General features: G+C 44.1%; 1 protein-coding gene across 6 annotated transcripts in view; it reads left to right on the forward strand.

The window, feature by feature from the left end:
* TNRC6C (trinucleotide repeat containing adaptor 6C) overlaps nt 1–15,542 on the forward strand; it is a 153,102-nt gene that overhangs the window by 70,680 nt on the left and 66,880 nt on the right. For 5 of the 6 annotated variants that reach the window (XM_072781755.1, XM_072781752.1, XM_072781756.1 and 2 more), the window contains one exon: nt 1,412–1,738. In XM_072781755.1, coding sequence (XP_072637856.1) covers nt 1,412–1,738 — 327 coding nt within the window. Of the gene's footprint in view, nt 1–1,411; nt 1,739–15,542 lie in introns of those variants that run through there. The other variant, XM_072781753.1, reaches the window with a different exon arrangement.

Raw genomic sequence — 15,542 nt, forward strand, 5'->3', positions numbered from 1 at the left:
GCATAGCCCATGCTGGGAGATGAGAAATATAAGCCACCCAGGATGGTAATGTAAAGACCCAACAGTAACATCTCGTGTTCCCCCTAGTATTGACTGGAAATACTTCTATAATATTATTTACTTTTAAGATATACACAAAGACATTTACAAATTAAGTAGAAAAAAAATCTTTTTTTTCAAATAACAAGGTAAGGGCACCTTGGTGGCACAGTCGGTTGAACTTTCAATTCTTAGTTTTGGCTTGAGTCATGATCTCAGGGTCATGGGATTGAGCCCCACATTGGGCTCCACATTCTTTGCAGAGTCTGCTTGAGATTCTTCTCCCTCTCCTTTGCCCCTACCCGCCCTCAAATAAATAAATCAGTCTTTTGGGGCACCTGGGTGGTTCAGTCAGTTAAGTACTTGCCTTCAGCTCAAGTCATGATCTTGGGGTCCTGGGATCAAGCCCCAACTCGGGCTCCCTACTCAGAGGGAGCCTGCTTCTCTCTCTCCCTCTGACACAAGCCCCCCCCATAAATAAATAAAATCTCTTAAATAAATAAATAAAATATCTTTTTTTAAAAAAACGATAAATGTAATGTCCTGGATATTAATGTTTTAAGTATACGATGGGAACAACTTTTGCGGCTTAATTGTATTTGATGTGTCTGTGCTCCCTTCAGAATGCAGGGTTACTACTCAAATCATCTTTGCATTTGGCTTACGTAGTAGTAGTAATACGGCCTTCTCAGGGCTACCACTTATCTCTCCTTTCTGTTAAAATTACTTTGAAACTTTTGCTTATGCAATACTCTGATGGCACTTTGACTTTCAGTTAATTCAAATGCATCATTTGCAAATTAGCCCACCTGCATTCTTTTCCAATAAATCTGTAACAGAGTATGGTAGTGCTATAGATAGCATCACCACAAATGCCTCAATCAGATAACCCAGAATGCATGTGTGTGTGTGTGTGTGTGTGTGTGTGTGTGTGTGTGTATTGTCATCAGAATTAAAACAAAAATATATGTAAACTCATGGCCATCTGAGGATCCCTTAATTTGAGATAACACAGGCCTAGAGCAGTGGTTCTCAAAGTGTGGTCCAGGGACCACCAGCACCAGATCAGAGTCACTGGGGAACTTGTTGAATTGAGTCTGATAGAAGCCGAAGTGTGAACTGCTACTCTAACCTAACTGAATCACCCAATTTACAGATGAGAAAACTGTGGGCCAAAACCTACTGCTCAGGATTGCAGTTGGTTTATAAGAAAACTGGGTCTCAAACTTGAGCCTCTGGACTTTAGTCCATTTGTTTCCAGAGCACTACCTTGTTATTTCTTTCTCAGTTTTTATTTTGTTTTCTTTGGTTAGGGTGGGGTTTTAAGGAGTGTTCCTAAAGTTTTGGGTTCTTTTCATTTTGTACCTTACAGTGCCAGAACCTACTAAGACCTGTTCAAGCCAGCCCCAACCTGCCGGTACCAGTACCAGTACTTCCACCAGCACTCTGTCCAACAGCAGCAATGGCAAACGTGCATCTGCCAGCAGCCAGCAGCCAGCTGCGTCCCGTTACCTGCCTCGCGAGGTGCCTCCACGCTTCCGCCAGCAAGAACAGAAGCAGCTGTTAAAGAGAGGTCAGCCATTGCCTACAGGGGCTCTGACCAGTGTGAGCCCGACCCAGGGTGCTGGGCCTGCAGGGGTAAGCCCTCCTCCCCTCCCTGGAACCGGAGTGCAGCAGCATCCCAGTAAGCTCCAACCAGGTAAAAACACACAGAATGAGGCATTCCTTTTATCTGAGAACTGGTGTGCTATTTTCAGCTTTGCTGCCTAGTAATACAGATAAACATATTTTGGTCCATATTCACTATATGCATATAATGGAGTGAGCTAGCTAGCTAGATGGTGGGTAGATTTAGTTCAATTGAATTTTAAAGTTCAGTTCTGTTCCCTCCTACTTCTGTATATTATTTCTCATCTGTTTTCAGATGGCATTAGTTGCTTTGGCTAAGTTTGTTTCTCAGCAGAAACCAGAGGTCTGCACATGAGTACACGTGCATCTGTCTAGGCAGATGCCATAGAACCCTGTTGTGAGAACTTTTGATAAAACCTTCCTGGGCGTTGCCAAGGCTGTCCCGTGACTGCACCTGGTCTCTCTGCAGGGAGGTCATAGCATTTCATTGGGAGTAGGTGCTTCTGTCACTTGTTCAGACATCTTGAGCCAAACCTGCCAGATGTTGTGCTTGGCCCCTGCATGGCCAATGTTTTGATCCCCTTGTTTCTTGCTGGCATCCTTGCCTGCAGTTGGACACCAGCTTTCTCTTGGGTCTTGAGAGAAATCATCACTTGTTTGTTTGCTTTCCAGCTTGCAGACCATGACAACTCTCCTCTCCTCTCTTCCTTATCCCATCTTTTTTGACCTTACTGATGGACTCATACTTTAAACAATTTCTTTCCTGAAGTTTCAGAGAAATTTTTGGAAGAGAGCAAAATACATGTTTTCGAGTGCTGTGTTTCTCTGTTATTTTCATAAATCATTCAGTTTCAGATGATTTCACAGTTGGCACTGGTACTAGCATGGACACCATATTTGCTGATGGTGGTTACACTCAGGCCTATAACTAGAGAAGCAAGAAGGCTTCTTGCATTAGATCGGGATTTAAAAGAAACCTGACACAAGTTATATTACTGTTTTCTTTCATGTGTTGCTTTCTAATATGAAGAGTGATTCCAACATGGGTTTAAAAGTATTTATAGCAGTATTTCTCAAAACTCTGACTTTGTGGTATACTTGAAACAAATATTTTTAGACAGCTTGGCCATATCTCTTTAATAGTCTCAATTCTTATCTGGTAAGTTCCTGGTAGAGGGAATGTAGATCAATGGTTGTTAGCAAAAAGCAAAGAAGAAAATAAATGATCAAATATAGTCATTGACCAAGAATGTAGTCCCATCTGCTTCACCACAGTTACTATTGCATTTACTTTCTGCACTGAAATGTGGTCCTCAGGAAAATCTTAACACAGAGAAGGAGTGTATAGTTATTTCTAAATAGCTTGGTGTTTTAACATCAGATGCTTGTTCTGAAAAACTGGAAAAGAAATGTAACAACCCTGCTTTTTTCAGACCTTACCCATTATTGCATGATTAGTTGGCAGTACTGCATCAGTGTTCCCATCAAATACTGTTGGTGCAAGATGTTGCCAGAATCTTCTTAGATAAGTAGAAAATAAGGAATTACTTCAAAGTTGGGTAGTGAAAATAATGTCCTTTATTAAAATATTTGTCTCTAAATATCCTCCAGAAAGCTATATTCTAGTTATATATATATATATATAATGAGTAAATCAGATTTTCTGTATAAACATCTCAGAAAATGGAATCAATTTATATATTAATAAGAAATTATTGATTTTTGGTTCCCAAACAAAAGTCTTCGTTTTATACCAATTTCATGTCTTTCCCACCAGTTGCTGGTACCATAGCCAAATGAACCTTTCTGATTCAGGTCCCCTCGAAACCTGTCCTGCTTTCCTAGTCCTACTGCACAGTCTCACTTCCTCTGCCTGGCTGTCAAGACAGCCTTGTCTACTCAGTGCTTTCCCTTCTATTCCACCTGGCCTACTCTCCATTCTTCTCGGCACTGTTTCCTGACTGTCTCACCAATATGCCAGGCTCAGTGTCACCTTTCCCAGGACAGGCACACACCTGATCGCCGGCCCCTTCTTTCCGTCCAGGTCATCACGGCCCTGCCCCCACAGAACCCCTTCCATGCTTCCGCTCTGCTCCTCTTGCTGCAGTAAGGTGCAAATACGACTGCAAATACGACTTCACCTTCATTGCACACTGTGCAACCTACATAGTTTGCTGACTAATTGTAAGAGTCTCCCCTCTCAATGAAATTGAAAGTATCCTATAAAGAAAATGTCTCACTTTTCTATGGTGTGACCTACCTAGTGGAGTGGAAAAAGCTCTGCCCTGGGGAAGATGATCCGGCAGCTGGCACTGATCACATCCTCAGCTAGGACTTCATTCTCCTCCACAATCAGAGCCCTGAACTTCTCAGGGCCTCTAATCAATCACTCAGGTCTCTTCCATTTAATTTCTGAGTCAGACATTGTTCCAAAGAGCTTGTTTGGTTTTATCCACAGAGGTGTTGCCAGAACTCCATCCCGTTTTTCAGAAGTCAGCACAGGGATTGTAGAGGGGAAGCAGTGTAAATGGAGGCAGCACAGGAGAGGGCTCAGGAGACAGGCTGGTGGGGCAGTGGCCTAATAAAATTTCCAGACTCATGACCTCCTGTGTGACCTTGACTAAGTCACTTTCATGGCCTGCCCTCTAGAGTCCTCACCTGTGACATGGGGGGATTCCCACTTTACAGGACCCTGAGGGAGAGGTATTTGTTTCATACTCAGCACAGGGTTTACAGTAAGTGCTCCATAAGTGCAACAAATATGTGCCCATCTCTGAAATGCTATTATGGAACAGCAGTTGTTTCTTAAACTTGCAAAATCTTTAAATGAGTAAATTCTACAACAGTGCCGTAAAAGTTTTCTCATCCTTCCGTGAGCTGTGTACATTTTGAAATTTCAGCTGTCCTTCCTAGATTGAAGCATTTTTTCATGGTGCAAATTACTTATTGAATTCATATCTAGGTGAAATCCAGAAGAATAGCCACATTTTCTTGCTGCATTGAATCTTCTGGATACAACTTCAAGTAAAAGCTCATAGCACTTTTTTTTTTTTTTTTTTAAGGATTACATAGTCATTGAGTTTAATTCTGGGTAAGCAGGTTTCCACTCCTGTAGTCACACCTGCATTAAAATGAAAAATGCAGTTTTAGTCATGATTCCATTCCCCTGACAAATGAGGTTAAGTTAAAAAGTAAGAATGCTTCGGTCACTAAGATTGAAATACCCAGAGTGTGTTAGTGACTAATCCTGAAAAGTTTAACAGCAGACCATTTCTTGTGAAAAGGCATGTGGAAAGGGATTATTTCAGCCCATAATATTAATTTTTATTTTTCCCAGGTGTATCAGTATGTGGACTCTTTTTTCCCTCAAAAGGTTTAGTGTGATTGACAAAGATTAAAGGTTAAATATCCCTGGAAAGAGTCGGACTTTGAATTGCCTTTGTCATAGCTTTAAAAAGTTATATAGTGCAAACCTGCTAACATTAATGAGCATCCTGGTACACTCCCATCTGAATACTGAGGCATTTGCCTTGCTTTCTCTGGGTGGGAGGGATGGTCACAGTCTTGCTGGAATGAGGGAATGTGATCTTGTCTACCCCAGTACACAGAAGGCACTTACAGATACCAGTGTAGAAAGAAAGGGGAGCATGTGTAAAGGATTAAAAACTGAAGGGGTGCCTGGGGGGCTCAGTCGGTGAAGCATTGCCTTTGGCTCAGGTCATCAGGTCGTGATCTCATAGTCCTGAGATTGCGTTGGGCTCCCAGCTCAGCACAGAGTCTGCTTCTCCCTTTGCCCCTCCCCCCACCACCCCCAGCTCATGTTCATGCTCTCTCTCTCTTTCAAATAAATAAATAAAATCTTTAAAAAAAAAAAGAAAGAAAGAAAACTGAAGTAATAGTTGTCTTAGCCCAAGAAGCATAGATACGTTTTCTATACTGTTACATAAGGCAGGGGTAGCATATGGAGAGAGACCCAGCCTGATGGTCATTTCTTTATTTGTTCTTTTTCTTTATGTTCCACATGCTTCTGAAAAGGATATAAGTCAGTAGATCACTCTGGCTCTTGTAAAGCTTTGTTATGATTCACCTTGTAATTTACAGTAATCTGTCAAGCTTGTTCAAATGGAAAAATTGTAATGCCAATTTATGCCATTTTTTGACAAACCAGTACACCAGCTTAATATTTTTGCACTCTTTCCTTTGGTTACTTCATCTGAATGCTTTGGCAGCAGTTCCACATAGAGCTTGCCCACCTCCGACAAGGGAGAGGCTAACCTGCCAGAACTGTGGTTTGTTCGTTCGTTCCTTCCTTTTTTTTTTAAGAACTGTGGATTCTTCAAGCATGTCTACATGAAGTCACTGAGCAAAACATTTATTGAACACCTGCAAAGTATAGGAATACACGATTCATGCCTAAGTGGGTTGGGGTGACCTGTAAGAGATAACTGTGGGGTGCTATATGCATGCTAGCACAGGATGGAGGATGACCCAAGATCAAGGATGGAGAACTGCCAAGGAAGGCTTTCCCACGGAGTCGACATGAGCTGAGTTTGGGATTAGCTGTGAAAGGCAGGTGATGGAGCAGCCTGCGTGTATGGCTAATGAAGGTGGTTCACCGTGGCTGGGGGCAGAGTGCAGGGGTAGCAAGACAAGATGGGGCTGGAAAGGTGGCTGTAGCATTACTAAGTCAAGCAATAAACTTGCACAAGAATTTACTGTGATGACCCGGTCCTATCAAATTCAGACTCAAAGCTATCCCAGCACGTTGTTTTTGGAACTTGGCAGGCTAATTCTGAAGTTCATCTAGAAGAGTAATGGTACATAACTAAAATAGTCAAGAAAATTTTTGAAAAGAATAATGAGCTATCAAATAGAGCTAGGATCCTCTAGTAATTAATTATATCTGCGTGTTACTGGAGCAAGAATAAACAAATAAATGGATGAGCTGCCCCTGAGGGACCAGGGAAAACATGCACACGCAGAAGTTTAGGTTAGCATGGCCTGGCTCCCCAAACTACTGGGGAAGTGTGGCAGCTCCTGGCGGCCGACTGCTAGAAAGCTATATACAAAACAAACATGGAAACTGTTGCAGGTGATACAGGAGAACATTTCCAAGTCCTGGCCTAAAATTCTCTCATAAGCAAGAAACCATGAAAAGAAAGGCTGACAAAGTTGAGTGTATAAAAGTTACAGACTTTCGTACAAGCCCATAAATAAAACCTGAGAGGAAATGCCGAGCAGTCCTATCAATCAGCGAGGATAAAGACAGCCCAAGAGGAGAATGGGCAAAATGGGAACAGGCAGGTCATAAAGCTGCTACAAATGAGCCCTAAACATTTTGAGAGAGAGTATTATTTGTGACCGGGGGGAAAATACATGAAAATGAAAACAACAGTGAAATACCGTATTTCACTCACCAAACTGCCAAAACCTGAAAATCTATTGTAATGCTAGAGGTACTGTTGAGTGCTATGTGCTCAATCCAAGTGCTTCACACATAATACTGTTTAGTCTTCACCACAAGACTCCAACTCCATCTGACTGGTGAGGGTGTGGGAAGGGGCAACTCTGATTTGCTACAGGTAGCAATGTACCTGGTGTGGCCACTAGGGAGGGCAGTTTGGGAGAATGTATTAAAATTTTAGGTGGTTCTGTCTCCTGACACAGCTATTCTTTTTATTTTACTTATTTATTCTTAAGTAGACTCCATACCAGGCATAGAACCCAACTCGGGGCTCGAACTGACACACAGGGATCAAGACCAGAGCTGAGATCAAGAGTCTGATCATTAACCGACTGAGCTACCCAGGCACCCCTGCTGACCCAGCTATTCTAACTGGGAGGACATCTTTTTTGCCCACCCAGTCTCTAATATGGGTGCTCAATATGAGCAGTGGTTATCACTTGCCCTGTGGCATGAGCTAGTGGTAGGTGAGTTGAGACTGTCAAGAGGCAGGAGGGACAAAGACAGTGTTCAACTGCTGTCTCTTTGAAACAGTTGGAAGTCTATTAACCTTCCAGTGACTGACAGGGTGCTTTGCTACGTGGAGATAAAGAATGACCTGTGTTTGGGAACCAGTTGAACTTCTTGCTGGGTCTCAGGTCTTCCATCACAGGATCCAAAGAGACATAAGTTGCCCCCGGGGCAGAGGGTCTCCTGCAACATGAGATGAAGAGGCCAGGGTCCCTGCCAGCCCCAGTCCACATTCTCTATTTAAAAACATTTGTCTTGGGATCCCTGGGTGGCGCAGCGGTTTGGCGCCTGCCTTTGGCCCAGGGCGCGATCCTGGAGACCCGGGATCGAATCCCACATCGGGCTCCCGGTGCATGGAGCCTGCTCCCTCTGCCTATGTCTCTGCCTCTCTCTCTGTGACTATCATAAATAAAAAATAAATAAAAACATTTGTCTTGAAATAAAAATATTAGCCTTCTAAAAAAGTAATGCAGTGAAAAATGTTTTAATTCATGTATGAATTTGGAGGGGAGCTTATTTAGCCCATTGGCAAACACTTGTACCTGGTAAGATAAGTAGTAGTATAAAAATGTAGTGATTCACACCTATTCAGGTTCCAGAAAATTTTCATTTTGTTATGTGATTTTCTAGGCGGACTATGTTCTTGCAAGTCTGCTGCAGAGCTCTGGCTCCAAACACTTGAGAGCTTTTATCTTTAAAAAACAAAACAAACAAAAAAAAAAAACTCTTTTCATTGTGCTAAAGGCAGAACAATGTATTGTTTTGGTAGCTGCTTTGTACATTTATAAACAGAGGCTTTGATTAATATGCACTGGGTAGTGTTTGCTACTTAGATCTTTTTTAGATAGAGGCAGGAAAGTAATTAAGAAGTTGGACACTTGCCAGTTTACATATGGGGCTCATTTAGAATATTATCGCCAGTGTTGGTATGCCAAATGTTTCAGGGTTGTTTAGGAAAAGTGAGAAGGAAGAAGGGGGACGTAAAACAAAGGCAGTATGAAAGAGCAGCATTTATTTGCATGCAGCCGGTAGGCACTATTCTGTTATTCTTTCAGCTGACTCTCAGGCCAACAGAAGAGGGGCCCTGGCGCTCCCTGTAGCTCCCTGTAGCCGGTCCTGAAGTGGAAACGGTGACAATCGAAAGAATTCATTAAAGAGGAAGGAAGATCGGTTTAGTGTCAGCTGCAATTAGATAATCCGAGCTTCCAAGTCCCCTCCGTGGACGCCTCCCCCATCGCTGAAGGGGATGAATCGGGTATCTCCTGGAGCGGAAAGGGCACTGCTGGCCCCTGGCCCGCGGTCGCCCGCAGGTCGCTGGGGCGCTGGCCGGTGCAGGTGTGGGTGCGGGTGCGGGTGCGGCAGTCAGCTGGAGGCGCCAGAGCGGGAGGCTCCTGCGGTGCGCGGCCCGCATGCTGGAGCGGCTGGAGCGGCTGGAGCGGCTGGAGCTGCACGCCCCGGCCCGCTTGCCAGGTAGCGTGTCCCTGCCCGCGGGTACCCCACCCCGGGGGGCGTCGGCGACCTGAGAAGCCGGCCCCGCCGCGCCCCCCCCCCCCCCCCCCCCGTCTCCTTGCGAGCTCCTGGCCGCCGCCCCCACCCCCACACGCGAAGCGCTGCCTGCCCCCATTCTGTCGCGGTGCTAATAGGTTCTTAACCCGGAGGGAGCAAGCTCCACATGGCCCGAAAGCGGAGTCTTGCGCGCACACTCTTGAGCATTGTCTCCAGTAAACCTTTTAGTCTGGTCTGCTTTTCATGAGCCCTTGTATTCGTGGAAGTTGACAGAAGAAATGGTAAGAGTCTGTCCCGCGGTGGAATTCTGAGTTCCGAGCGCGGTCTCCATGAGATTCTCGCACACGGTAGATGCAGCCGAGGGGGGACGCCTCCCCAAAGCTGAGAACAGTTAACATTTACCCTGCTCGCAGCAGGGAACTTGTGTTACCGGGAAGCATCAGGAAACATATTATTAACTGTGGAAAGCATTTGGAATAGCTTTGTATTACCTGCGCTTTACTGTTTTGTAATTTCAGTTCCAGGGACTGTGGCCGTGGGGAGTGAACCAACCCTGTGCTCCTGTCAGCCTTTGTGCTAATTAAGCATTCTGCACACTTACTCTGAATAAATCTTGCCCACACTTCCCTATCTGATGAATTTGATACCTCATTAAAATTTTGCTTACTCTGGCTTCTGAAGCTCTTCATTAAATACCTTTCCTTGAAAATTTTATCTTTTTATGGTAACATTTTGGAATTAAAAAAAAACTTTTCTCTTTAAATCATGCTATTGTATAATCTTTTAAATTAATCACTTAAGATAGTTATGTTCCTTAGATTTTTATAAAGATACGTATTTTTAGAGTGTGTAGACCATTTAAACAGCAGAAGAAAAGAGAATTTAACATAATACACAAACTTCATTACATTTTTCTTTTTAAGGCTTTTTTTAGGGGGAATTATTGTGATAGTAGAATGGTGGAGCAGAAGGAGCACTAGATGGAGCTTTCAGAGCAGTCCTTACTGCTTATTAGTTAGAACACCTTTTCCGAGTTTGACCCCTCTGATGTTTCCCCATCTGTAAAATGGATATAACTTGTTAAGGTTTAGTTAATTCATTGTGGATGGAGATTCTTGAAAATTCAAAGTGCTGTGTGATGTACTATGAATATGACAACTCCTATTTATAAACTCTCAGACTCGTTGCGTGTTACAGGCATGGATTTTAGCCTTTCAGAGCTGAGCTATACAGGAGCGTCTAGAACACCTATGAGAGTATTCCGTCTTGGTTTATTTCAGAGCTTTCATTCACTTAAAAATGCCTGCTCCTGAAATGACAAGTCAGTCATTTCACAAAACTCTTTCCCCGTAGTTCTCTCTTTTAGACTAGGACTAAAACAGATTTGTGAATTGATAACACAATCAAGAGACTTTGGTTTATGAAAAGTATGTTTTCAAATATTGTCAAAGTCCTAAAATTCCCTTAGCAAGAATGGTGTGCCTTAAACATGAAGAGAATAATGGTCTTCTAAACTTTCATTTTTGGAATAAATTCTCATATTAGAATATGTTGTGGTGATGAGGTGGTGGTGGTGGCAGCAACAGTGGTGCTAGAGGAGACAGTGCTGGTGATGGTGGTGCTGGAGGTGACGGTGACGGTGACGGTGGTGGTGGTGGTGGTGATGGAGATGGAAGGGGGCGGGGGGAGACATTTAAGGATTCCCCCTGAACAGGGGCAGCCCAGGTGGCTCAGCTGTTCAGCGCCACCTTCAGCCCAGGGTGTGATCCCGGAGTCCTGGGATCAAGTCCCACGTCGGGCTCCCTGCATGGAGCCTGCTTCTTCCTCTGCCTGTGTCTCTGCCTCTGTGTGTGTGTGTCTCATGAATAAATAAATAAAGTCTTAAAAAAAAGGATTCCCCAGAACAGAGCTGTTCAAACTGTGCTCCTCAGAGACCCATAGAAGACTTGAAAGGAGTCTGGGAAGTTGACAGTGGGGAGTGGATGTAGCCTAATTTTCCAAAGTGGCTCTAGGGTTAACACCTCTGTGTGTTGGCATTAGCAGCTCAACTGTTTGTGTTTTGTTGCTTGTGTTGTTTTTACCACTTCAATAAGACTGTGGTGTTATTTTCAAATCAAGAGTCTGTAGTTGAAAACCATAACCATTGCATTAAAATCATAACTTTTTGCTTTAGCTTTTGAGACCTTTCAACCTCTTAAATCTATTTTTATGTTTCAACTATTTTTTCTTTTTTTTTTATAGATTTTATTTATTCATGAGAGACACAGAGAAAGAGAGAGAGAGGCAGAGACACAGGCAGAGGGAGAAGCAGGCTCCATGCAGGGAACCCGACATGGGACTCGATCCTGGGTCTCCAGGATCACGCCCTAGGCTGTAGGCGGCGCTAAACTGCTGAGCCACCGGGGCTGCCCTCAACTATTTTTTTAAAAGATTTTATTTATTTGAGAGAGAGAGAGAGAGTATGAACAGGGGGAACAGCAGAGAGAGAGGGAGAAGCAGGGTCTCTGCTGAGCAGGGAGCCCGACACAGAGCTCAATCTCAGGACCCTGGAATCATGACCTGAGCCAAAGGCAGATGGTTAACCAAATGAGCCACCGAGGCACCCCTCAAATGATTTTATTTTTTAAATAGTAAAGTAACCTGTTACTTGATTACACAATTGATTCTCATTGTCAAACTTCTTGAGCAGGAAAAAAAAGATGACAAAACATGCTACAAGTGAAAGAGGGGGATTAAGGAAAGACTAAGGCACAGAGCGGCACCTGCGTGTGTCATGCCTGTCTCGACCGTGGCCTGGGCTTCTCCCTGTGCAGACAGCAGGCCCTGCGCATCCATGCAGTCTTGGTCAGTCCATCAGGATGTCTGTTGAGCATCTCCAGAAAGGACAGTTGAGGGCACCCTGACTGGGGCCCCCACTCTGCAGAGAGATGTTTGTACAGTGTGCTCCTGGGACTCTGAGAACATGGTAGAACCAGGAACATCAAGGGATAGGGCCAAAAATCAGAAGCATAGCCCCATGATGACGTAGAGGAAGTTTTACTATTCATCCTTAGCTTTTTTGGTTGTTACGTGTTTAAATAGGGCCCACAAAAATATTTTTCTTAGGTAAATATTTAGATGAGTTTGGAGGTCCGAGAGTTTAATCACAGTGAAAACCATTGTTGTAATTGTCTCTTTCATTTCTTTCCTTATCTACTATTTTATTTATTTATTTTTTTAAATTATTTCTTTATTTATGATAGTCACAGAGAGAGAGAGAGAGAGGCAGAGACACAGGCAGAGGGAGAAGCAGGCTCCATGCACCGGGAGCCCGACGTGGGATTCGATCCCGGGTCTCCAGGATCACGCCCTGGGCCAAAGGCAGGCGCTAAACCGCTGCGCCACCCAGGGATCCCCTTATCTACTATTTTAATTACACCTGAAAACATTGAAGTAGAAAACTCTGTTTAGTACCTTACATAGTAAGTGATAACACCATTGACAGATGAGGAGCAAATTACCTCCTCAGTCTCATTTTCAGCCCCTCCAAAGAGTTCCACGTGTAAATATTGCCAGTCTTTGCAGCCTCGGGGACAAAAGCCCTCGTTTCCATGCAGATGCAGGCGTTTCTGTGCAGAGGTGAGAACTGAGCCTCTGGGGACTCCTGTGGTACCAGTGTTGCCTCTGTTTTGTTCCCGCCATCCCAGAGCACAGGGCTACCTGCCGTTCGGCAGAACACTCTTCAGAGTCGCTCTATTGAGACATTTCTTCATCTGCTTTCATCTCTCCCATCCTTTGCTTTTCTCCACTGGCCTTCTTGCTCTTTTTTGCCCCTTCCCACTGTTCATCCCTAGTTCCAGAACGATTAGCTCACTTCTGAGTTCCAAGTACTTGTCTCCTGGCATGCACCACTTGCAGATGTGTTCTTGCTTTTGAGGAAAAGGGCACTGCTTAGTGACAGCCCCTGGAATTCTCAGGGCCTATAAGATACAGCTCCTGCGTGACCGGGCTGTTAAGGAGGGTAACAGGCCCAGCCGGAGAGGAGCCTGGAGTAACAGTGATGGCCTTTGAAGGAGCTAGATAGAGTACCTGCAGAGCTGGGCTAGTCCAAATACAGACCCGACAGGACGAGGGCCCGGCCTACACTGAGCTGAAACACGCATCTCTGAGGCTTATTACTCTTGGGATTTTGGGGCAGAGCTACTTGGATGTGTTGCAAGCACCCAGACACACATAACTAAGTAGGCCCCCATCATCTTCTTCCCCCTTTCCCCTCCCAAAACCACTCTTACTGCAGTACTCCTGACCTCCGTGGTCGGCACTGCCATCCACTCAGGGCCCAAACCCCAGATCTGGACATCACTCTTGAATCCTCTTCTCCCCACATGTCCATCCTTTCACTAGGTCCTACTAATTCTCCCACCTAAATCTCATTCCACCTCCCCATCTCACACAGCAAGGGCTTCAGACTAGATAATCATTACCACTTTAGCCTCAACTACTGCCACCAAAGTGGGGTATAGAGAAAAATTAGCATTTAAGGTGGCAGCCCCGGTGGCTCAGTAGATTAGTGCCTGCCTTTGGCCCAGGGCCTGATCCTGGAGACCTGGGATCGAGTCCTGCGTCGGGCTCCCTGCATAGAGCCTGCTTCTCCCTCTGCCTGTGTCTCTGCCTCTCTCTCTCTCTCTCTCTCTCTGCCTCATGAATAAATAAATAAAATCTTTAAAAAATTGCAGATATCATAATCCTTAAATATCCTCTATATACAAAGAAGTTCTCTTATATAACTAGAGTACAACTGTGCAAATTGGAAATTTAACTTTGGTATAATCCCATTATCTACTATATCTAAATTTAACACATTTAAATTTTATAAGTTGTGCCAAATAATGCCCTTGATAACAGTTGATTGTCTACATATATTTTTTTAAGTTTATTTATTTATTTATTTATTTATTTATTTATAGTAATTTCTACACCCAATGTGGTGTTCAGGCTCATAATCCCAAGATCAGGAGTCGCATCCTCTTCCAACTGAGCCAGCCCAGAGCTCCGGCTGTTTGTTGATGCCCACCTACACAAGTAGAAAGAAAAATGATAGGGTGCACTCCTTCAGAGTTGTTTCTGATGATAAACTAATAGTTCAGTATGATGTATATAGTCCCTAGCTTTAAAATTTTTTTTCATTCATAATTTTTAGAGAAATCCTTAGAACCTGCCCTTGCAAAGAAAGCTCAGATGGTAGAATAAGCACAAAGACTACCTTCTGTTTACTTTTTATTTACTTTTTTTCGTGTATTTTCTGTCTCCACATACTGCCCCTGAATTAATTTTTGGAGACCTAGTATGTTTGGATGTTGCTGAAGAACCAAAGAAGTAAGAAACAGAAGAACAGCTGAGATAAGGAAAGGAGGAGGTAGGTGTAGTGGTGTGCCCAGCAACGGCAGGACAGACATTAAATGTCAGCAGAAGATGAAACCAGCATGGGGACAGATGTGTCAGGCCATGAGGTTGCCGGGAGCCTGCAGCTTCTCCAGGAACCCCTAAGACCCTGCATAGGGGATCATGCAAGCACACAACTGCTTAGCAGTTTGCTCTAAGTAAGACATCATTGCTCCAGATGGACATCTGTGGCTCTAGGACTTAACTGTGAAGGAAACTGTGTTTTACTTGTAGATGTCAGTGTCAGTTATAACTCTGACTAAATATAAACTTGATCTCACTTTTTCACTGCCGATTATGTGTCAACTGCTCTGCTGAACAGTGGAGGGGAAAAAGTGGGCAGTCTTTGGCTTGTCAGAGTTTACAGCCTAGGAGGAGAGACAGACTGTCACACGGATGGATAATGCACACCAAGATGCGCAGCTCCAGGAGAGAATAAACTTGTCTATCTTGTTTGGCACTGTGTCCCCAGCATGATGCCCACACGTAGGAGGCACCCCATAATTGTTACCATCTAAATCAGGGCTTGGCAAGCCATGGCCCACAAGCCAGATCTAGCCTGCCACCTGCTTTTGTAAATAAAGTTTTGTTGGGACACAGCCGTATACTCAATTCATTTACGTATTCTTTATGGCGGCTTTTGCTGCACAGTGACAGGATTGAGTAGTTGTTTCAGAGACCATCTGGCCCACAAAGCCTAAAATATTTACTCTCTGACCCTTTACAGAAAATGTTCACCAATCCCTGGTCTAAACACATTAAAAGGAGAGGAAGACTGTTAGGATGAATGTGTCCAAGGGCCCTGGGGGGCAGTGGGGAAGTGGAGAAGGAAAAAGCTTCTCAAACGAAGTATCTGCTAAGTTGAGAAGAGAGAAGAGAGTAGACATTGAGTGCAGGTCGGGGACGGCTTTCTTCTGAAGCCCTGTTGTTGGGGTAGCAGAGTGCAGATGGAGCCTTGAGGAGCTGGCTTGAA

This window comes from Canis lupus, chromosome 16 (genome assembly GCF_048164855.1).
Source record: "Canis lupus baileyi chromosome 16, mCanLup2.hap1, whole genome shotgun sequence".
Lineage (NCBI taxonomy): Eukaryota > Metazoa > Chordata > Mammalia > Carnivora > Canidae > Canis > Canis lupus.